The 25,330-nt window shown below is 43.5% G+C and overlaps 1 protein-coding gene and 1 long non-coding RNA gene across 4 annotated transcripts in view; one reads left to right on the forward strand and one right to left on the reverse strand.

Moving 5' to 3' along the window:
• Nucleotides 1–14,603, reverse strand: part of LOC141172674 (uncharacterized) — an 83,345-nt gene extending 68,742 nt beyond the window's left edge. The window contains exons 1-2 of the long non-coding RNA XR_012252511.1: nucleotides 14,384–14,603; nucleotides 14,014–14,162 (exon numbers count right to left, since the gene is read on the reverse strand). This is a non-coding gene — a long non-coding RNA (uncharacterized lncRNA). The remainder of the gene's footprint in view (nucleotides 1–14,013; nucleotides 14,163–14,383) is intronic.
• POU2AF3 (POU class 2 homeobox associating factor 3) lies at nucleotides 1,909–25,330 on the forward strand. 3 transcript variants are annotated; one of them, XM_073657113.1, is made up of 5 exons: nucleotides 1,909–2,147; nucleotides 11,793–11,887; nucleotides 14,086–14,143; nucleotides 14,883–15,094; nucleotides 24,303–25,330. In XM_073657113.1, exons 1-5 carry the CDS (start codon nucleotides 2,141–2,143, stop codon nucleotides 24,639–24,641), a joined length of 711 nt encoding a protein of 236 aa, XP_073513214.1. In that variant the 5' UTR covers nucleotides 1,909–2,140; the 3' UTR covers nucleotides 24,642–25,330. The 3 variants fall into 3 exon arrangements, with proteins under 3 accessions (XP_073513214.1, XP_073513215.1, XP_073513216.1); XM_073657114.1 differs by lacking the exon at nucleotides 1,909–2,147 and adding an exon at nucleotides 8,691–8,980 and having other exon boundaries at nucleotides 24,303–25,329; XM_073657115.1 differs by lacking the exons at nucleotides 1,909–2,147; nucleotides 11,793–11,887 and adding an exon at nucleotides 13,574–13,691.

The following is a 25,330-nucleotide window of genomic DNA, read 5'->3' on the forward strand; positions in this document are numbered from 1 at the left end:
ACCTTACAGAGTGCAGACATCCAACCACATACTGCCCAGCACGCCACCGATCTATGGCACACATAGGGGCATATGTACAAAAACGGATATTAATTACGTGCTTACACTTTCTGCATCAAATATGGTGAAAAAAGAAAAAAAAGAGCATAAAATAGACTCAGTAGCAGCATATCTCTTATATATAATATATATAATATGACAGATACTTAGGTATAAGGGTAAAAAAAAACAAAAGAAAAATCCCTGACCTTCTATTTGTCTACCAGGTGATATAAATGAGGGTTTTGTACATATAACACTTAGTGATACACTGTGTCCCAGCAGAAGTGTATTATTTTGAGTACCGACTTTTTAACACAAGCCCACCCTGTAATAAATGTCAAATAGTAAAGAGGGGACGCACGCGGGGTTGTGTCTGTGTGTTCCCCCTTCTGCATACACCCCAGTAACCATACTGATTGGTATTACATAGTGAATATATGCTATTATATACTGTATATGTGCTACAGTATAGTATATCTGCTATTATATGGCATATATATATTCTATAATAAAGCGAATATACTGTGTTTATCTTATGCTATATTGTGCATGTTACCATATAATGTATATATGCTATTAGAACGGGTATATCCGATATTTTATACTGTATATATGTTTTATATTGTGCATTTCATATATTGTATATATTTTATATATATATATGCTATTATATAGAGTATATCTATTATATACGGTATATATTTTATTAGTATATATGCCATTAGAGTATCTGTTACATACAGTATATATATGCTATATATAGTACACATGTTCTTGTATAGTGTTTATCTCTTAAATACTGTATACACCTGTTATTTTATCATGTACATATGTAATTGGTGTTTAATTGATCCATAATATAAAGTATACATATTAAACAGTGCATATGTTATTAGAGTAAATAAGTTATATAGCGGTTATCTGCTATTATATATGGCCTATATGCCATTATATAGTGTATATCTGTTGTTTTGTACTGTATATTTTTTATCATATAGTGAATGTATGCTATTATATACAGTATATATGTTGTTATATAGTGTTTATTGCTAAAAACATACTTATATGTTATTCTATGGTGGATATATTAGTGTATATATATGCTACGATATAGAATATAACTGTTACTTTATGTTTTATCTGTTATTATGAAATATATATATATATTTGCGTCTAACTATACAGTGTGAGTGTGCACATAGCTATAGAATGCATAGAATGTTTATTTACTAAAATAAGGATTACAATGTATCAGTATAAGAACTGGAGTGCATTGATTATTTTGGTGCACCCCGGTATTTGCCATCTTTGGGGTACCTCTTGCCCAGAGGTGCAGGGTCAGTGATACAAGGTTGCACCTGAGCAGAGACAGAGGTGCAGAGGCAGAGAGGCGCCCGGCCTGCTCCTCTCACACAATGCTCAGCACTGTCAGCTCAGCTGCCACGCCCCCTGCTGGCCTACCTGCCTTGTATCCCCCAAAAAACCCCTCTAATCAGCCCTACGTGACCCCCCAAAATCTGCCCCCTGTCCCATAAGATCCCACAGCACTAGCTCTGACATCCAGACAAGTGACTGGGGACCTGCAGCTCTCTGCTGCACAATTACTGAGCTTATTTGCCTTCTTACTGCAAATTTGGGGGAAAGCTTGATAAAATGTTGAAAATTTCTTCCGAAAAAGTATTGTGGGAGGGATTGACATCAAATCTTATTCCCAAAGACCCTCAGTTACAGGCACAAGGGCTTTGTTTCACCCAAAGATCTGTCTTTTTGTTAGGGCTTTGAATATTCAAATTGAAACTATCGCGCAATCATTGATTGTCAAATCATTGGTTTCTAGAGTTTTTAAATAGATGGCATGGTGGGGAAAAAATCCAAACCTATATCTGTAGCCATAATACATTTGTATTCTAGAACCACAGTCTCCATTGCAGCCGGGGGACTTGCTTTATTTCATGAACTTTGAAGAAATTACACTCTTCAGCCTTATTTTGCCTTTATAGAAAGGGAATCAGCTTCTTATACCAAGGGCTTGCAGCCTCACTTGGGGGGAATTTCTCTTTTTTAAAAAAAATCTGAGAAAAGGAAATAATCTTCTCCAATGTCTGGTAAGTTGATTTTATTCTTATTTTATTGCCCCTTTTTTTGGGGGGGGGGCAGAATTGCTGACTTTTGCTTCTTATATGCTGTACCTTTAAAAGAGAAAGGAGAGACTTCATTAATATGCAGATTGCTGCAGAGTGCAAATCACAAAGGCTGAATACTTCTTAAATATGTTGCATATTTACAAAACAAGATACATTGTTGCACTCTGGATACTTTGCACTTTTTTTGCTACTTTTTTTAATTAGATTTGTTAATGGGGGCATTGCAGTAAGGTGTAATGTGGCACTTAGTGGGGGGGAAATTCAGGGTTGCTGATGGCATTTTTCTGCATGTGGATGGGATTTCTGTCTTGTAGTTTATTGCACTTTTTGTTGCATATTTTGGATTTTGCATGATATGATAGTAAGTGCAAGGCTTGCACGGCACAATGCAATGCACCTGGCCATTGTTCACACTCACTGCACTGCAAGCAGCCTTCATGATCAGCAAAATTCAATGACAAATTGACTGATTTTAGTGACATTGAACTTTAAAAAAAAGAGAGATTAGAAATCGCACATTGTGGATCCCCCCCTATCTCTGCCCGGGGAAACTGGGCGTTTCTGTTTCCCCTATGGCTACAAGAAGTGATCAGGGGTTTGCAGTAAGATCCCCTCCTCCCTTCCCATATCTGCACGAATAGAAGGGTCACTGACAAGTCCCTTTAAGCCGCGTTTTCCCCCCTCGGGACTGATCTCCCGTGTTCTCCCCCTGGTGCGATCGGGACTCGCCTGCGAGAAGTGCGCTGCTACTCCGCCAGTCACCAGCAGGCGTCGCTGTCTCCGGACGCTTTTCCCTTCTCTCCTCCGCCTATGTCCCTGCATTCTGCGGCTGCTGCAGCGCAGCTTTAGCCCCTGTGATCCTCGAGCTTGTACCAGCTCATCATACATATTCTGCATGCAAATAACCCACTCGTGTTTATTTATCCGGTATCTGTGGCCTCAGTAACACAAGACTCACATATTATCACTGGTTCGCTCACATCTTGCAGCAGTGATACATTGTAACAAGTCCATTATTTGCAGATTTTTATACACATTTTCTATGCTGCATATTTTTTTTTGCATATGCCATTAACAGAACTATCAAATGCATTTTAATATTCGCACCATACAATATACACACCCCTATATACAGTACACTAACCTATATAAAAGATTATCTGCAGGTATATAATACTAATATGGGAGAATGCAATGTACAGAACACATCCAACAAAGACCTGGACATACACTGATATATCCCCTATACACTAGATGGTGATAATCTGCTGCTAGGAGGAGAGGAGGGATAGTCTGCCTGCAGCACATCTCAGGCACAGCTCCTCTGTCCCTGTGCTGGGGCTGGAAACCTGCTGGGATCAGAATATAGGCATCTGCCTGGACTGCAATCCTCCTGCTGCATCCCCCCTATAGACCCCCACAGAGGGTATTTATGTCCTGCTGCTAACCTAGGGGGTACAGTATATACAGTAAGACATCAGACATTAGGGGGTATGCTACATGCAAGGAGAGATCAGGGGTTATGCTGTATGATGAGATCAGGGGATACAGAGCACAAATCCCATATCTGCATCATGTTCCTACTGACACCATGCTGCTCAGATTATAGGATACGTAGTATATAGGGTGAGAGCAGTGGATGCGCTGTATACAGGGTGAGAGCAGTGGATGCGCTGTATACAGGGTGAGAGCAGTGGATGCGCTGTATACAGGGTGAGGGCAGCGGATGTGCTGTATACAGGGTGAGAGCAGTGGATGCGCTGTATACAGGGTGAGAGCAGTGGATGCGCTGTATACAGGGTGAGGGCAGCGGATGTGCTGTATACAGGGTGAGGGCAGCGGATGTGCTGTATACAGGGTGAGCGCAGTGGATGCGCTGTATACAGGGTGAGGGCAGCGGATGCGCTGTATACAGGGTGAGGGCAGCGCATGCGCTGTATACAGGGTGAGAGCAGTGGATATGCTGTATACAGGGTGAGGGCAGTGGATATGCTGTATACAGGGTGAGAGCAGTGGATGCGCTGTATACAGGGTGAGAGCAGTGGATGCGCTGTATACAGGGTGAGAGCAGTGGATGCGCTGTATACAGGGTGAGAGCAGTGGATATGCTGTATACAGGGTGAGGGCAGTGGATATGCTGTATACAGGGTGAGGGCAGCGGATGCGCTGTATACAGGGTGAGGGCAGCGCATGCGCTGTATACAGGGTGAGAGCAGTGGATATGCTGTATACAGGGTGAGGGCAGTGGATATGCTGTATACAGGAAGAGGGCAGTGGATGTGCTGTATACAGGGTGAGAGCAGTGGATGCGCTGTATACAGGGTGAGAGCAGTGGATGCGCTGTATACAGGGTGAGGGCAGCGGATGTGCTGTATACAGGGTGAGGGCAGCGGATGTGCTGTATACAGGGTGAGCGCAGTGGATGCGCTGTATACAGGGTGAGGGCAGCGGATGCGCTGTATACAGGGTGAGGGCAGCGCATGCGCTGTATACAGGGTGAGAGCAGTGGATATGCTGTATACAGGGTGAGGGCAGTGGATATGCTGTATACAGGGTGAGAGCAGTGGATGCGCTGTATACAGGGTGAGAGCAGTGGATGCGCTGTATACAGGGTGAGAGCAGTGGATGCGCTGTATACAGGGTGAGAGCAGTGGATATGCTGTATACAGGGTGAGGGCAGTGGATATGCTGTATACAGGGTGAGGGCAGCGGATGCGCTGTATACAGGGTGAGGGCAGCGCATGCGCTGTATACAGGGTGAGAGCAGTGGATATGCTGTATACAGGGTGAGGGCAGTGGATATGCTGTATACAGGGTGAGGGCAGTGGATGTGCTGTATACAGGGTGAGGGCAGTGGATGTGCTGTATACAGGGTGAGGGCAGTGGATGTGCTGTATACAGGGTGAGGGCAGTGGATGTGCTGTATACAGGGTGAGGGCAGCGGATATGCTGTATACAGGGTGAGGGCAGCGGATATGCTGTATACAGGGTGAGGGCAGCGGATATGCTGTATACAGGGTGAGGGCAGCGGATATGCTGTATACAGGGTGAGGGCAGCGGATATGCTGTATACAGGGTGAGAGCAGTGGATATGCTGTATACAGGGTGAGGGCAGTGGATATGCTGTATACAGGGTGAGGGCAGTGGATATGCTGTATACAGGATGAGGGCAGTGGATGTGCTGTATACAGGGTGAGGGAAGTGGATGCGCTGTATACAGGGTGAGGGCAGTGGATATGCTGTATACAGGGTGATGGCAGTGGATATGCTGTATACAGGTGAGGGCAATGGATATACTGTACACAGGGTGAGAGCAGTGGATATACTGTACACAGGGTGAGAGCAGTGGATGTGCTGTATACAGGGTGAGGGCAGTGGATGTGCTGTATACCGGGTGAGGGCAGTGGATGTGCTGTATACAGGGTGAGGGCAGTGGATATGCTGTATACAGGGTGAGGGCAGTGGATGTGCTGTATACAGGGTGAGAGCAGTGGATATACTGTACACAGGGTGAGAGCAGTGGATGTGCTGTATACAGGGTGAGGGCAGTGGATATGCTGTATACAGGGTGAGGGCAGTGGATGTGCTGTATACAGGGTGAGGGCAGTGGATGTGCTGTATACAGGGTGAGGGCAGTGGATATGCTGTATACAGGGTGAGGGCAGTGGATATGCTGTATACAGGGTGATGGCAGTGGATATGCAGTATACAGGGTGATGGCAGTGGATATGCTGTATACAGGTGAGGGCAATGGATATACTGTACACAGGGTGAGAGCAGTGGATATACTGTACACAGGGTGAGAGCAGTGGATGTGCTGTATACAGGGTGAGGGCAGTGGATATGCTGTATACCGGGTGAGGGCAGTGGATGTGCTGTATACAGGGTGAGGGCAGTGGATATGCTGTATACAGGGTGAGGGCAGTGGATGTGCTGTATACAGGGTGAGAGCAGTGGATATACTGTACACAGGGTGAGAGCAGTGGATGTGCTGTATACAGGGTGAGGGCAGTGGATATGCTGTATACAGGGTGAGGGCAGTGGATGTGCTGTATACAGGGTGAGGGCAGTGGATGTGCTGTATACAGGGTGAGGGCAGTGGATATGCTGCATACAGGGTGAGGGCAGTGGATATGCTGTATACAGGGTGAGGGCAGTGGATATGCTGTATACAGGGTGAGGGCAGTGGATATGCTGTATACAGGGTGAGGGCAGTGGATATGCTGTATGCTGCCAGTCCTATATACACAGACTTCTGTCCCTTTGTGTCAGTATGGCTATCTATCAGGAGATACAGTGTATTGTGTATAGTTGGTGAGATCAGGGGATGTGCAGTATATAGTGGGGTCCATGGACATACATTGTGCTGTACAGCCCATATACAGAGATTTAAGTCCCTTCATGTCTGTACTGAAGTTCTGATAGTGAGATTAGGGGGTATTTTCTGTACAAAAGTGGCATAATGGGATATGCTCTATGCTAGGGGATATTGGGAATATGCGGTGTATAAGAAGAGGTTAGTGGATATGCTGTAGATAAGGGGAGGTCAGGGCTGGGGCAGACATATCATTGGTGGAACCTTATGGAGTCCAAGAGGAAAGGGGCCATTAGCACCTCCAAGGCAGGTGGAATTGTGCAATAGTTCTTGCACCTTTTCTGTCAGTGTCAGCCCCTGGAACAGGGCTAGGCTGAGTATGAGGGGAGGTCATGGCTAGGCTGCATATAAGGGGAGGTCAGGGCTAGGCTGCGTATAAGGGGAGGTCAGGGCTAGGCTGAGTATGAGGGGAGGTCAGGGCTAGGCTGCATATAAGGGGAGGTCATGGCTAGGCTGCATATAAGGGGAGGTCATGGCTAGGCTGCATATAAGGGGAGGTCATGGCTAGGCTGCATATAAGGGGAGGTCATGGCTAGGCTGAATATGAGGGGAGGTCATGGCTAGGCTGAGTATGAGGGGAGGTCATGGCTAGGCTGCGTAGGAGGGGAGGTCAGGGATAGGCTGCGTAAGAGGGGAGGTCATGGCTAGGCTGCATATAAGGGGAGGTCGGGGCTAGGCTGAGTATGAGGGAAGGTCAGGGCTAGGCTGAGTATGAGGGGAGGTCATGGCTAGGCTGAGTATGAGGGGAGGTCATGGATAGGCTGCGTAGGAGGGGAGGTCAGGGATAGGCTGCGTAGGAGGGGAGGTCGGGGCTAGGCTGAGTATGAAGGAAGGTCAGGGCTAGGCTGAGTATGAGGGGAGGTCATGGCTAGGCTGAGTATGAGGGGAGGTCATGGATAGGCTGCGTAGGAGGGGAGGTCAGGGATAGGCTGCGTAGGAGGGGAGGTCAGGGATAGGCTGCGTAGGAGGGGAGGTCAGGGATAGGCTGCGTAGGAGGGGAGGTCATGGCTAGGCTGAGTATGAGGGGAGGTCATGGCTAGGCTGAGTATGAGGGGAGGTCATGGCTAGGCTGAGTATGAGGGGAGGTCATGGCTAGGCTGAGTATGAGGGGAGGTCATGGCTAGGCTGAGTATGAGGGGAGGTCATGGCTAGGCTGAGTATGAGGGGAGGTCATGGCTAGGCTGAGTATGAGGGGAGGTCATGGCTAGGCTGAGTATGAGGGGAGGTCATGGCTAGGCTGAGTATGAGGGAAGGTCATGGCTAGGCTGAGTATGAGGAGAGGTCATGGCTAGGCTGAGTATGAGGGGAGGTCATGGCTAGGCTGAGTATGAGGGGAGGTCATGGCTAGGCTGAGTATGAGGGGAGGTCATGGCTAGGCTGAGTATGAGGGGAGGTCATGGCTAGGCTGAGTATGAGGGGAGGTCATGGCTAGGCTGAGTATGAGGGAAGGTCATGGCTAGGCTGAGTATGAGGGAAGGTCATGGCTAGGCTGAGTATGAGGGAAGGTCATGGCTAGGCTGAGTATGAGGAGAGGTCATGGCTAGGCTGAGTATGAGGAGAGGTCATGGCTAGGCTGCATAAGTGGGGAGGTCAGGGACAGGCTGTGTACCCCACATACATACACGTCTGTCCCTTTATCTGCAGAGCTCCTCAGTTCACAGTACACACAGCAGGGCTGTATCTACACCAGGCAGTATATACTGTAAACAGGCAGGGTCTTACTTCCGCACACACGTGGAGCCGGGGCCATTCCCTGCCTCTGCCCCCGGAACCTCCGTTCCTGCCTCTGCCCCCGGACCCTCCGTTCCTGCCTCTTCCCCCGGACCCTCCGTTCCTGCCTCTGCCCCCGGACCCTCCGTTCCTGCCTCTGCCCCCGGACCCTCCGTTCCTGCCTCTGCCCCCGGACCCTCCGTTCCTGCCTCTGCCCCCGGACCCTCCGTTCCTGCCTCTGCCCCCGGACCCTCCGTTCCTGCCTCTTCCCCCGGACCCTCCGTTCCTGCCTCTGCCCCCGGACCCTCCGTTCCTGCCTCTGCCCCCGGACCCTCCGTTGCTGCCTCTGCCCCCAGACCCTCCGTTCCTGCCTCTGCCCCCGGACCCTCCGTTCCTGCCTCAGCCTCTGCCCCCGGACCCTCCGTTCCTGCCTCTTCCCCCGGACCCTGGCACTCACCTGGAGCCGCAGCGCCCGCCCGGTGCAGCCAGGGACCGTGCACGGAGGACGCCCCTTCCCTCCGCTCCCGGGAGAGACCGTGTTACCTCCTGTGGTAAAAAAGCGCCGCGAGCAGCAGGGCAGGAGGTGCAGCCTGGAGGCCGGGGACCCCGGAGAGCGGAGCCGCCCTGTGAGCTCCTACACCCGGCGACCGCCGCTGCCTGCTGGGGACGAGCTCTTGCAGTCACTGCCCTTAATTTTGCCAATTTAAGGGTTAATAATAAATGTTTCCATTTATGTTTTTAATAGAAGAGATTATCCGCTCAGAAAGATGAACTGAGTGTGATCATAGTGATTGGTCTATCAGTGCAGCGTGCGGGGGGGGGGGGGGGGGGGGGGGCTCCACTGGGGGCTTAAAGGGGAGCTCCACTGGAGGCTTAAAGGGGAGCTCCACTGAAGGATTAGAGGGGCGCTCCACTTTACAATGTAAAAGTCAGCTGCTGACATGCAGAACCCTTGGCATCTGTACACATTGCTCTGAAGCTTCCCCCAACCCCCATATACACAGCACCTTCTGTCAGGGAAAATTCAGGAATATTTAGCAATATGCAGAGTAAAGATGCGCAAAAATTAGAACCGAATTGGTGATAAATTTTACAAATTTGCAGAAGATTGTCTCAGCCAGAGGGGGCGCACAGGGGCAGCTTCCCCATAATGCATTGCAGCTGTCACATCACATGGTATAGCACAGTCCATCAGGAAGGACTATCACAGCCTGTATAAAAGCCGAGGCAGGGAATGCAGCAGCCACCTTGTGGCGAATCAGGATAGTGAGAGGACGTCACAGTTTAGAGATAAAGAGAGAAAACCATAAAACACTGAATAAACATTACAGATAGTGTGTGACAGCACAGCAGTGAACATCAGTGACCATCCTTTTACTCACAGCTATATATATATTTTGAGGTCACTTTGAGATCGTAAGTCGGTGTTTGCATTTAAGAGCTGAATACAGTCCTAGGAGACCTCAGAGTGTTACACACATCATATGAGAGCAATTAGAGGCTTTGCTTTACTTAATCACATTTTTGGGGAGGAAAAGATTTGACCATCTCTAATGGGGGACAAGGCCTGCTGAAATTGGCCAACTTCTCTCTGTGTATGGTGGATTGGAGGCTTTTATTCTTTTAATACTGACACATAAAAGTTAGTAAACGATCTTATGTTTATAGGGGCTTATTTTAGTTTTTCTTTTTTAATAAATTTGCAAACATTTCTACATTTCTGTTTTTTCCAGTCAAGATGGGGTGCAGAGTGGACTTTAATGAGAAAAAAAATGAACTTTTTAGAATTCACTAAATGGCTGCAATGAAACAAAATGTGAAAAATTTAAAGGGGTCTGAATACTTTCCGTACCCACTGTATCTCCCATTCAGATTAAAAACAAATGGTATACAGTACAGACCAAAAGTTTGGACACACCTCATTTTAAGATTTTTCTGTATTTTAAAGACTATGAAAATTGTACATTCACACTGAAGGCATCAAAACACATGTGGAATTATATACTTAACGAGCTCATCATAACATTTGCAAGAATTTTACATATATCTATAAAATTATATATAACAAATATATATACAGTACAGACCAAAAGTTTGGACACACCTTCTCATTTAAAGATTTTTCTGTATTTTTATGACTATGAAAATTGCACATTCACACTGAAGGCATCAAAACTATGAATTAATACATGTGGAATTATATACTTAACAAAAAAGTGTGAAACAACTGAAAATATGTTTCTCTTGAAGCTCATCAAGAGAATGCCAAGAGTGTGCAAAGCAGTCATCAAAGCAAAAAGTGGCTACTTTGAAGAACCTAGAATATAAGACATATTTTCAGTTGTTTCATACTTTTTTGTTAAGTATATAATTCCACATGTGTTAATTCATAGTTTTGATGCCTTCAGTGTGAATGTACAATTTTCATAGTCCTGAAAATACAGAAAAATCTTTAAATGAGGTGTGTCCAAACTTTTGGTCTGTACTGTATATATATTTGTTATATATAATTTTATAGATATATGTAAAATTCTTGCAAATGTTATGATGAGCTTGTATAACAATAAAAGTCATCCTCTGCTCATTATTATAAAGGGATTTACAAGTGAACCAGCAAGGTGATCAGCCAATCGCTATGGGTCCTACGCCTCGCCTCGGTAGTCCTCTGGTATTGTCGATGACATTACCTCTAAATGAAGCCATATAATGGATGGGGGGTCAGCCAGAGCTGTAGCTTCTCCATCCTGTTTCATATTGGGTGGTCTTGATTGGGGAGACCCCCTACTATAATGTCCACATGTCCTTATAGGACTCATATATAAAAGGTTGTCTTTATCCATATGCAAAAAAAGAAAAATCCCTTTTCACACTGAAGATTAAAATGATCACAATAGGCAGATATTTCCTGTTTTCTTGGACTGGGGGAGGGGTGACTTACTATCTGCTCTATTGCAGACTTGCGTAATACAGGATAATAACACTATACACACAGCTATGGGTGCATTCATAATAAGTTGGCATTTGTTGCAATAAAGTTTCAAATACATCCATTGGCTTCCATTCACCCAATGGAGGTCAAATCCTACTAATCAGCTGATGTATGGGGCAGTGGCACACTAGAAATGCATAGTGGTAATGAATGGTATTGCACTTATACACATATATAGGAGATGTAATACCATTCCTGGCCACTGTGTGATGTTGAGAGCTGTGTCACTTCCAATGCACACAGTGCATCGGAAATTGAACAGCGCCATACATTATGTAGTGACCATGATTGGTACTGCAAGCTTTATCCCAGACGTGTATAGGGCCACTATCCCACTAATCAGCTGATTGTGGGGTGCTTGATGATAGGTTATCAATATTAAAGGCCTAAGAAAGTCTAGTGTGCCCGGTATTTATCAAGATTCTTTCGTCTAGCTCTACACCGCCAGTGTGACCTGCTCAATGTTTTGATCACATTCCTTATTTGCTTTTCTCATGATGCAAATTTTCATTTTCATCCATTTGTTTTTCAGCCAAACCGAAGGTGTACCAAGGGGTTAAAGTTAGGATGACTGTGAAAGAGATGCTGGAACAGCGGAGGGCGCTACAAGCAGAGAAGACCGCCTCAGTAAGTCTTCCATCCCCCATACCTGTAGCCATCAGCCCATGACCCCAAGTGTTAATACCGCCATCTGCAGCCCTAGACACACAGCAGCGCTATTTGCTTTTCTCACCTGTGTTAAGCCCCTGCCAGATCTATGTAATTATTAATAGGGCAGGTTACTGCACTGGATCCAGGAGAACAATGACTTTGTGCAACATGCAAGTGCGGTTTGGGGTCTCCGCCTTCATATTAAGCTAATCGATCTACATACATTGTAAGACTGTCTGGGAGCATGATATGCCATGGGTTCAGTTATGTATTTCTGGGGTTTGGTGATTAATATCTGAACAGGTAGGACAGGTGGAACGAAGATTTCATTAGCATTACTTTAAATGTTTTTTCCCCCATCTTAACAAGTTATCACCTATCTGCTGGGACCCCACAAGTCTCATGAACAGATCTGTGTAATGCCCTGTTGTAACAGAGCTGTGGCCACGTGCTCGCACTGGGACATCCAGAGATGCTTGATCTCTCCCCCCCCCCCCTACACCACCTGTCAGGAGGTCCCCATACACGTTAGATGGTTGGCTGGTTCAGATTTAGATGACTTTAATGACAATGGATTCCTTAAAGTCTTAAACCTAACTATGCAAGAAATCACCTATCTACAGCTGATGCTGGAGGTCCGATCTCTGGGACCACCACCAATCTCGAGAATGGGCTCTGAAATGCACTAGACTATTTTTTTTTTTTTTTTACAATATTCGGGTCGATCTCAAGCCACGGTGACTGGATGGATGAACGATCTGTAGGAAGATCGATCTTGTGCAAGTGTAGATAGGTTCACCAGGGTCTTGATAGTATCAGTCCATTGGGTTGCTGATTTCTCTGCCCCTACATCATGCTGCTCTCAGATTAAATAGCAAAACACTGCTGACAGATTCCCTTTAACTATTTATTTGCATTGCTCATGTAACACCAATATATTCCATATCACTGCACATAAATTGTCATTGTGCACATCGGTTCTGGTCCCACTGGGGGAGATTACAATCGAAGTACAAAAGTAAACTAAAATTTCATTGCAACCTTTTAGTATGTTTTGTAGGAGAAAACCTCGAGGATAATGTACTAACTCCATTTCCAAGACCCTAAAGCTGTAGGGTAAGGCTGCATTCACACACGGGGACGGGTCATGGGTCTCCTGAACCAAACACGACAGTCTCATATATGCTTATGTAGGCTGCTGAGTTCAAGCCAGGAGACCCACGGCCGGTCCTAAACTTGGGATGCAGCCTAAAACCCACAGGTCTAGAAGGTCATTATTACAAGCTGCAGAACCACAACTCTCAGCATGGACAATAAATCAGATGCTGAGAGTCAGGGACTTTCTGCCTCATCCTCTACTTTTCTTTAGCACCCCCTGCAGTAGATGGGACGATCATAATCTTGACAAGTGTAATAATGAAAAGCATCAACATTTATTTGTTTTATTTATTTATTTACTTATTTATGTTTGTTTTCATGTTTTCTATTTTATGTTTATTTTTTTTTATTATTGTACTTTCATTAATAACAAGTTTGAAGGGTTTTGCACTATGAAATATTTGCTTTGGGAGCTGCCAGGTGGTAAATCATTAGCTCTTCCTGGTTCACAGCATTGAAACCTGGAACAATAAACCAGAATAAGCTGCTGGCAGTGAGTGCACAGCTCACCCCTCCTCCCCTACAATTGGAACCCTGGGACATCTTAGTCCCTTTAAACATTAACGCCCTCCATGCTGGAATGGCAGCCTTACCTCCTCTATATATCTATTACCTCCTCTATGTATGTATTATCTCCTGTGCATGGGAAATATAAAGCCAGGTGCAAGTACAACACGCATGGTTTTATGGTTCCCCTATCTAGAAATAAAATAAATGGTAAAAGTTGGGGATATGATGAAGAACAGAAATAAGTTATAATATGACAGCTAGTTCTAATAGTCCACTTTAAGCTTTTTTTTCCCATATACATTGAATACTCTTGCTACGTTGTATCTGATATCTGTCCCCTGCAGATATAATGTTGTTACCACCACAACATATACAATATACATTAAAAGGACACATCTCCAGAAACGGCATGAGTGAATTAAATATGGACTTACCCCCAATGTCTTCTTCTAGAAGCAATCTTCTCTTATCTATTTTATCTAATCCAAAATTATCTCTTTCTACAGGAGTCCAGACAGAACAAAATGCAGGTTTCTCATCCAATCCTTCCTCCTCCTTCTTCAGGTTGGTGTTTTCAAAAAATCTATAAAAAAAAAAGTTAAAAATCATGACAAAAGCCACGGGGAATTCTTCATAGATGGCAGGATTAAAGCTCATGGGCTCGACTTAAGATCCACTCAATCATTACTCTGACCAATAGGATCTGACATAGGGTAGAAGGAATGCTGATGAGAAGATGAAAAACCATGTAAGGGGTTATTTTGTTACATATTTGATCTGGGACCTTAAGATATACAATATTACCCTTTAAACCTGCAAACTGGTTTCTTTGTTGCAGAGGAGAGATTAAATCTGGATGTTAATGTCTCCAAGGTTTATGGCGCTGCTGCTTTATTCGCATGCTGATATCCATTTGAGATAAGGGGTTTGTTGTGTTAGATTATCTATGGAGATTGCTAGGAGCTGGAGAAGAATGGAAATGGCTTTGAAGGTCAACTGAAGTCACTAAGGACATGAGTATCACCTCTGCGGCTAATTGTAGCTGCAAGAAACACAAATTGATATTGTATCTTATGTAACATCAGATCCTTGAAAAATTGTGAATGGAAGCCATCTAAGATTCCAGATAAGAACAATGAGCTTTTATTGTACAGGCATCTGCTGACCACTCATGACCAAGATCAAAATATGAAGTCTGTTGTTGAAGGCAAACAAGATTATGCAAAAGTTTTTGTTCATGTTTGATATGCAAATCTTCCATTGTATGGGTGAAACTAACCGTGGTCTTGTGTCCTAATCCTAGACATGATAAGTGCATACGAACCTACATCCTGTGAACCCAGTTACCAAGAGACCAGGCAGCCTCCAATCTATGGTGCCCAAGAGGAAAGTCTTGTGGAAGCTTACCTTCACCCCGAACCTCTCACCCACTCCAGCTTTAACATATTCCAGAACCAGTCTTTGTGCTTCCAGGAAGAAGCCTTCCAGCCATCTCCGGTCTTCTACCAGAACATGGTAACTTTCATTCTTATTTTCCTTCTTCATACAATGTAACAAGTGAAGAACATTATAGAAGTTTCTCCAAGTTCTAAAATTGGCCCCACTGGTCAATGCATCTTGTTAGATGACAACTTCAAGGAATTGTTTCATTTATGGACACCTGGAATCATTTTCCTTTCCATCCTTTCTATCACTTTAATAACTTCATCTTTTCCAATAACTTTACTTTCCTTTCTACCCACCTAAGAAAGCATCTAGTCATATTCTCTAGCATTATACACATAGTATAGGACATTTATCACCGTCACCTTTGCACAATTTGTGATATTTCCTTGTCCTAAGTGCCTGTACCAAATATATTAATGCTTTACTCCATTTTATACATAATTTTTTAACCCCTACAGTGCCTTGAAAAAGTCTTCATACCCCGTGAACATTTACTTGCAAACTTAAATGTATTTTATTGGGATTTTTTGTGCTATATCCATATAAAGGAGCACATATTTGTGAAGTGTGAAGAAAAATAATACCTGGTTTTCGAATTATTTTAAAAATATAAATCTGAAAAATGTGACTTGCATTTGTATTCAGCCCCCCCCCAGAGTTAATACTTTGTAAGACCACCTTTTGCTATAATTACTGCTGCAGTCTTTTGGGGTCTGTGTCTCCAGCTTTTTTGCCCCTTCTTCTTTGCACTCTTACTCAGTGAGATCTGATGGAGGTGTCTTTGATCAGCAATTTTCACATCTTTTCTCAGATTCTCTGGGATTTAGGTCTGGACTGTGACTGGGCCGTTCACACATATGACAATGCTTTGATCTGAACCATCTATTGTAGCTCTGGCAGGATGTTTGGGGTCATTGTCCTGCTGGAAGGTGAATCTACACCCCAATCTCTAGTCTTTTGCAGCCTCTAAAAGGTTTTCCTCCAGGATTGCCCTGTATTTTGCTCCATCCATCTTCCCATCAACTCTGATCAGCTTTCCTGCCCCTGCTGAAGAAAAGCCTCCAGACAGCATGATTCTGCCACCAATATGTGTGACTGTGGGGATGGTGTTTTCAGGGTGATGTGCAGTGTTTAGTTTTCTGCCAAACACAGCATTTTGCATTTAGCTCAAAAAGTTCTCTTTTGTCTCATCTGACCAGAGCACCTTCTGCCACATGCTCGCTGTGTCCCCTACATGGCTTTTTGAAAACTACAAATGGGACTTTTTATGGATTTCTTTAAAAAATACCTTATTTTTTGCCGGTCTTCCATAAAAGCCAAATTTGTGGAACACACAACTAATAGTTGTCCTGTCGACAGATTCTCCCCCTGAGCTGTGGATCTCTGCAGCTCCTCCAGAGTGACCATGGGCCTCTTGCCGGCTGCTCTAATTAGTGCTCTTCTTGCTTGGGATGTCAGTTTATATGCCATGTCTTGGTAGGTTTGCAGCTGTGCCATACTCCTTCCATTTTAGGATGATGGATTGAACAGTGCAACATGAGTTGTTAAGAGCTTGGGCTATTTATTTTATAACCTAACTCTGCTTTACTCGTCTCCACAACTTTATCCTTGGCCTGTCTGGTGGTCTCCTTGGTTTTCAGCTTTATCCCTGACCTGTCTGGTGGGTTCCTTTCTTTTCATGATGTTGTTTGATCCCTAATGTTCTCAGACAAACTTCTGAGACCTTCACAGAACAGCTGTAGTTATACTGAGAAGAAATCACACCCAGGTAGACTCAATTTACTAATTATGTGACTTTTGGAGGCAAGTGGTCACTCAGGATTTTATTTAGGAATATCAGACTACAGGGGACTGAGTACAAGTGCATATGACAATTTTCAGATTTATATTTTTAAAATATTTAGAAAATATAATTTCCTTTACTTTTCGCAAATACTTGCTACATTATGTTGGTATCTCACATAAAATCCCAATAAAATACATTTAAGTTTGTGGGTGTAACGTGAAAAAATATGTAAAAGTTCACAGGGTATGAAGACTTTTTTTAAGGCGCTGTATACCTAAATGTAAAAATAAGAAATGGGGGCATGAATAACATTTTGCCATGAAGTATGACATATTTATGATTATATTTCTTCAATAAATGTTCCCAAAAAGTTGCATATTTTAGGTTGTAGATGTCTTAAAAAAAAGTCATGAAATTAATGCATTTCTGTTGCAACCATTTATTACGTGCAGAGAAAGTTGCAATTTGTACAAAATTCTACATTAATGATTAGCATTTGACACCTTGGTCTCCTCGTATTTAACTTTGAGAAGTTTATTATGAGACTGAAAAAGTTCTGCTGGCAAAAATTAGCCCTCATGTTCAATCTTTAGGAGTACACTGCTCCCAACCTTCCAGCTTCTTGCTTTCCAAAGCTGAAGCTCCTGATGATTGACAATTCAGGCCGATGGCCCCAAATGTGCGCTTTCTAATGCTGCAAGGCTCTGCATCATTGGACGGCTCAGGGACGCTGAAGCTGACACGATACAGTCACTACGACTTAAAGGCCATGTGTCATCAGAAAATCTATTATTTCAACCAATATTTATGTTAAACCTGTGTTTAAGACATTTTGGTGATAACACAGGATCCATCATTCACAATAGGTGATGTCACAGCTCACCTTCTCCTTCTGTACAATGACTGATAACACCTCTATATACAGTAGATAACACAGGATTCACCATTCACAATAAGTGATGTCACAGCTCACCTCCTCCTCCTGTACAATGACTGATAACACCTCTATATACAGTATATAATACAGGATCCACCACTCACAATAGATGATATCACATCTCACCTCCTCCTCCTCCTGTACAATGACTGATAACACCTCTATATACAGTAGATAACATAGAATCCACCATTCACAATAGATGATGTCACAGCTCACCTCCTCCTCCTGTACAATGACTGGTAACATCTCTATATACAGGAGATAACACAGGATCCACCATTCACAATAGGTGATGTCACAGCTCACCCCCCCCTGTACAATGACTGAGAACACCTCTATATACAGCAGATAACACAGGATCCACCATTCACAATAGATGATGTCACAGCTCACCTCCTCCTCCTGTATAATGACTGATAACATCTCTATATACAATAGATAACAGAGGATTCACCATTCACAATAAGTGATGTCACAGCTCACCTCCTCCTCCTGTACAATGACTGATAGCACCTCTATATACAATAGATAACACAGGATCCACCATTCACAATAGGTGATGTCACAGTTTACCTCCTCCTCCTGTACAATGACTGATAGCACCTCTATATACAGTAGATAACACAGGATCCACCATTCACAATAGATGATGTCACAGCTCACCTCCTCCTCCTCCTGTATAATGACTGATAACATCTCTATATACAATAGATAACACAGGATTTACCATTCACAATAAGTGATGTCACAGCTCACCTCCTCCTCCTGTACAATGACTGATAACTCCTCTATATACAACAGATAACACAGGATCCACCATTCACAATAGGAGATATCACAGCTCACCTCCTCTTCCTCCTGTAAAATGACTGATAACACCTCTATACAGCAGATAACACAGGATCCACCATTCCCAATAGGTGATATCACAGCTCACCTCCTCCTCCTGTATAATGACTGATAACACCTATATACAGTAGATAACACAGGACCCACCGTTCACAATAGGTGATATCACAGCTCACCTGCTCCTACTCCTGTATAATGACTGATAACACCTCTATATACAGCAGATAACACAGGATCCACCATTCACAATAGATGATGTCACAGCTCACCTCCTCCTCCTGTACAATGACTGGTAACATCTCTATATACAGGAGATAACACAGGATCCACCATTCACAATAGGTGATGTCACAGCTCACCCCCCCTCCTGTACAATGACTGAGAACACCTCTATATACAGCAGATAACACAGGATCCAACATTCACAATAGATGATGTCACAGCTCACCTCCTCCTCCTCCTGTATAATGACTGATAACATCTCTATATACAATAGATAACACAGGATTCACCATTCACAATAAGTGATGTCACAGCTCACCTCCTCCTCCTGTACAATGACTGATAACACCTCTATATACAATAGATAACACAGGATCCACCATTCACAATAGATGATGTCACAGCTCACCTCCTCCTCCTCCTGTATAATGACTGATAACATCTCTATATACAATAGATAACACAGGATTTACCATTCACAATAAGTGATGTCACAGCTCACCTCCTCCTCCTGTACAATGACTGATAACTCCTCTATATACAACAGATAACACAGGATCCACCATTCACAATAGGAGATATCACAGCTCACCTCCTCTTCCTCCTGTAAAATGACTGATAACACCTCTATACAGCAGATAACACAGGATCCACCATTCCCAATAGGTGATATCACAGCTCACCTCCTCCTCCTGTATAATGACTGATAACACCTATATACAGTAGATAACACAGGACCCACCGTTCACAATAGGTGATATCACAGCTCACCTGCTCCTACTCCTGTATAATGACTGATAACACCTCTATATACAGCAGATAACACAGGATCCACCATTCACAATAGATGATGTCACAGCTCACCTCCTCCTCCTGTACAATGACTGGTAACATCTCTATATACAGGAGATAACACAGGATCCACCATTCACAATAGGTGATGTCACAGCTCACCCCCCCTCCTGTACAATGACTGAGAACACCTCTATATACAGCAGATAACACAGGATCCAACATTCACAATAGATGATGTCACAGCTCACCTCCTCCTCCTCCTGTATAATGACTGATAACATCTCTATATACAATAGATAACATAGGATTCACCATTCACAATAAGTGATGTCACAGCTCACCTCCTCCTCCTGTACAATGACTGATAACACCTCTATATACAATAGATAACACAGGATCCACCATTCACAATAGGTGATGTCACAGCTCACCTCCTCTTCCTCCTGTACAATGACTGATAACACCTCTATACAGCAGATAATACAGGATCCACTAATCACAATAGATGATATCACAGCTCACCTCCTCCTCCTGTACAATAACAGATAACACCTCTATATACAGTAGATAACACAGGATCCACCATTCAAAATAGGTGATGTCACAGCTCACCTCCTCCTCCTCCTCCTGTACAATGACTGATAACACCTCTATACAGCAGATAACACAGGATCCACCATTCACAATAGGTGATATCACAGCTCACCTCCTCCTCCTGTATAATGACTGATAACACCTCTATATACAGTAGATAACACAGGACCCACCGTTCACAATAGGTGATATCACAGCTCACCTGCTCCTACTCCTGTATAATGACTGATAACATCTCTATATACAGCAGATAATACAGGATCCACCATTCACAATAGGTAATGTCACAGCTCACCTCCTCCTCCTGTACAATGACTGATAACACCTCTATATACAGTAGATAACACAGGATCCACGATTCACAATAGATGATGTCACAGCTCACCTCCTCCTCCTGTACAATGACTGATAACACCTCTATATACAGTAGATAACACAGGATCCACCATTCACAATAGGTAATGTCACAGCTCACCTCCTCCTCCTGTACAATGACTGATAACACCTCTATATACAGTAGATAATACAGGATCCACCATTCACAATAGGTGATATCACAGCTCACCTCCTCCCCCTCCTGTACAATGACTGATAACACCTCTATATACAAGAGATAACACAGGATCCACTAATCACAATAGATGATTTCACAGCTCACCTCCTCCTCCTGTACAATGACAGATAACACCTCTATATACAGTAGATAACACAGGATCCACATTCACAATAGGTGATATCACAGCTCACCTCCTCCTCCTCCTGTACAATGACTGATAACACCTCTATATACAGTAGATAACACAGGATCCACATTCACAATAGGTGATGTCACAGCTCACCTCCTCCTCCTGTACAATGACAGATAACACCTCTATATACAGTAGATAACACAGGATCCACCATTCCAATAGCTGATGTCACAGCTCACCTCCTCCTCCTGTACAATGACTGATAACACCTTTATATACAGTAGATAACACAGGATAAACCATTCACAATAGGTGATGTCACAGCTCACCTCCTCCCCCTCCAGTACAATGACTGATAACACCTCTATATACAGGAGATAACACAGGATCCATCATTCACAATAGGTGATGTCACAGCTCACCTCCTCCTCCTCTACAATGACTGATAACACCTCTATATACAAGAGATAACACAGGATCCACCATTCACAATAGGTGATGTCACAGCTCACCTCCTCCTCCTGTACAATGACTGATAACTCCTCTATATACAACAGATAACACAGGATCCACCATTCACAATAGGAGATATCACAGCTCACCTCCTCTTCCTCCTGTAAAATGACTGATAACACCTCTATACAGCAGATAACACAGGATCCACCATTCCCAATAGGTGATATCACAGCTCACCTCCTCCTCCTGTATAATGACTGATAACACCTATATACAGTAGATAACACAGGACCCACCGTTCACAATAGGTGATATCACAGCTCACCTGCTCCTACTCCTGTATAATGACTGATAACACCTCTATATACAGCAGATAACACAGGATCCACCATTCACAATAGATGATATCGCAGCTCACCTCCTCCTCCTGTACAATGACAGATAACACCTCTATATACAGTAGATAACACAGGATCCACATTCACAATAGGTGATATCACAGCTCACCTCCTACTCCTGTGCAATGACTGATAACACCTCTATATACAGTAGATAACACAGGAACCACCATTCACAATAGGTGATGTCACAGCTCACCTCCTGCTCATGTACAATGACTGTCAACACCTCTATATACAGTAGATAGCACAGAATCCACCTTTCACAATAGGTGATGTCACAGCTCACCTCCTCCCCTCCTGTACAATGATTGATAACTTCTCTATATACAGTAGATAACACAGGATCCACCATCCACAATAGATGTCACAGCTCACCTCCTCCTCCTCCTGTACAATGACTGACAACACCTCTATATACAGTATATAATACAGGATCCACCACTCACAATAGATCATATCACATCTCACCTCCTCCTCCTCCTGTACAATGACTGATAACACCTCTATATGCAGTAGATAACATAGGATCCACCATTCACAATAGATGATGTCACAGCTCACCTCCTCCTCCTGTACAATGACTGGTAACATCTCTATATACAGGAGATAACAAAGGATCCACCATTCACAATAGGTGATGTCACAGCTCACCCCCCCTCCTGTACAATGACTGAGAACACCTCTATATACAGCAGATAACACAGGATCCAACATTCACAATAGATGATGTCACAGCTCACCTCCTCCTCCTCCTGTATAATGACTGATAACACCTCTATATACAATAGATAACACAGGATTCACCATTCACAATAAGTGATGTCACAGCTCACCTCCTCCTCCTGTACAATGACTGATAACACCTCTATATACAATAGATAACACAGGATCCACCATTCACAATAGGTGATGTCACAGCTCACCTCCTCTTCCTCCTGTACAATGACTGATAACACCTCTATACAGCAGATAATACAGGATCCACTAATCACAATAGATGATATCACAGCTCACCTCCTCCTCCTGTACAATAACAGATAACACCTCTATATACAGTAGATAACACAGGATCCACCATTCAAAATAGGTGATGTCACAGCTCACCTCCTCCTCCTCCTCCTGTACAATGACTGATAACACCTCTATACAGCAGATAACACAGGATCCACCATTCACAATAGGTGATATCACAGCTCACCTCCTCCTCCTGTATAATGACTGATAACACCTCTATATACAGTAGATAACACAGGACCCACCGTTCACAATAGGTGATATCACAGCTCACCTGCTCCTACTCCTGTATAATGACTGATAACATCTCTATATACAGCAGATAATACAGGATCCACTAATCACAATAGATGATTTCACAGCTCACCTCCTCCTCCTGTACAATGACAGATAACACCTCTATATACAGTAGATAACACAGGATCCACATTCACAATAGGTGATATCACAGCTCACCTCCTCCTCCTCCTGTACAATGACTGATAACACCTCTATATACAGTAGATAACACAGGATCCACATTCACAATAGGTGATGTCACAGCTCACCTCCTCCTCCTGTACAAGGACAGATAACACCTCTATATACAGTAGATAACACAGGATCCACCATTCCAATAGCTGATGTCACAGCTCACCTCCTCCTCCTGTACAATGACTGATAACACCTTTATATACAGTAGATAACACAGGATAAACCATTCACAATAGGTGATGTCACAGCTCACCTCCTCCCCCTCCAGTACAATGACTGATAACACCTCTATATACAGGAGATAACACAGGATCCATCATTCACAATAGGTGATGTCACAGCTCACCTCCTCCTCCTCTACAATGACTGATAACACCTCTATATACAAGAGATAACACAGGATCCACCATTCACAATAGGTGATGTCACAGCTCACCTCCTCCTCCTGTACAATGACAGATAACACCTTTATATACAGTAGATAACACAGGATAAACCATTCACAATAGGTGATGTCACAGCTCACCTCCTCCTATACAATGACCTTTGCACAGATCACAGAGCATGTCTACAACACCATCTCATAGAAGTGAATTAGTCATCTTCTGATTACATTTCATTGCTGTAAAATATATCCCTGAATGTAGAAAATCGTTAAAATATAACTTATAATCAATATGTAACAACTCTATGTGTCATAATTACTTCTGAACTGAATACAACGATAACCTGAGTGCTGGGGTTAATTCCCAAACCCAGATGGGAGTCAAGAGATGTTCGCAAATTATATTGAAAATATATTTAAAAAATGTATTTAAAATATTTTTAAGAACTTCTTATAATTTTGTGCCATGTCCCAGAAGTTCAGCAAAGTTGCCTGATCCTATAATCACGTGCAGAAAATAGAATTAAAAGGGAAAGAAATAAATAACACAAAAACAGATTAGGAATAAGCCAATGTTTTAATAAATAAATAAAAAGTAAATAAATAAATATGGATGATGCATTCCCTGCAATGACTGTGTTATGTTGATATATTGTATCATTTTTCTTCCAGACTCCAGAATCACCCTCAGATTCATCCGAAATGTCCAACTCCTTTGAATACTCGCCCAGTTACCAGGGCCTGGAGTTTGTTCCCCAGAGCTTTAGTTCTCCTTCCCACCAGGACAGCAGGAGTTGTGCATATGCCAATGTGGATTATCCGACCTGTCAGCACCAGCAGAACTCCACGTTCTGTTACTGCGCTTATTGCTGCTCCGTGGACTATCAAGAGCCAGTGAACACGCAGGATTCCTGCGCTTACCCCACTACAGACTATATGGGATATCTGACGTCATCATCGGAGGAGGATTTTCTTACAAGAGAACTCAACATCTATAATATGTACAGCTAACGAGGGACTGGACCTCTACACATCAATCTTACCCCGGTCATACATTCATTACAAAGTGTCTAATTCTTGCAAATTATTGTGTTAGTATTTGTGCACTTGTATCACATCAATAGAACGTTCTCCCCTTCTTATACAAAAATGCATTAATGCAATAATCAATGAAGCAATCAGACCTCCAGATTCCCAAAATATTGATCCGATTCATCATCAGTGGGATCTGCTGGAAAATCAAGTCTGATTTATAGTGGCCATGCCGAGCAATTTTTGCTGGACTTTAAGGGGTCATCCGGTAAAGAAAAGGTATCACCTTTGCACAGGATCAATGACAGCTGATAGATCGGTGGGGGTCCGACACCTGGGCCCCCCATTAGATGGTTTCCTATAAAGCTTAAAGGGTTTGTCCAGGACATTTTTAAGACAATCAAAAGGCAATAAATAAATTAGCACCTAATCAGCCTTTGCCATTTTGCTCCAGCGCTTCAGTGGTCCTCACCACTCTTGCAGTCATGACTTCATAGCCATCTTTGATGATGACTAGTGATGAGCGAGTATGTTTTGTTAACCCTTTCGGCGAGTATGCTCGGGCGAGTACCTATTATCGTCAGCGTGCTTGGGCTTTAAGTTTTCGTCGCTCCGTGAACATGATTTGCGACTGTTTGACAGCTTTAATACATGTGAGGAATGCCTGT

Source organism: Phyllobates terribilis, unplaced genomic scaffold (assembly GCF_046119375.1).
Source record: "Phyllobates terribilis strain yellow unplaced genomic scaffold, ASM4611937v1 Scaffold_12__6_contigs__length_324123572, whole genome shotgun sequence".
Taxonomy (NCBI): domain Eukaryota; kingdom Metazoa; phylum Chordata; class Amphibia; order Anura; family Dendrobatidae; genus Phyllobates; species Phyllobates terribilis.

Bases quoted from the DNA above. Each gene is read 5' to 3' on its own strand.
- POU2AF3 (XM_073657113.1), top strand. The intron at 11,888-14,085 runs GTAAGTCTTCCA...CTCTTTCTACAG, and splicing joins AAGCAGAGAAGACCGCCTCA to GAGTCCAGACAGAACAAAAT. The intron at 14,144-14,882 runs GTTGGTGTTTTC...TCCTAATCCTAG, and splicing joins CCTTCCTCCTCCTTCTTCAG to ACATGATAAGTGCATACGAA.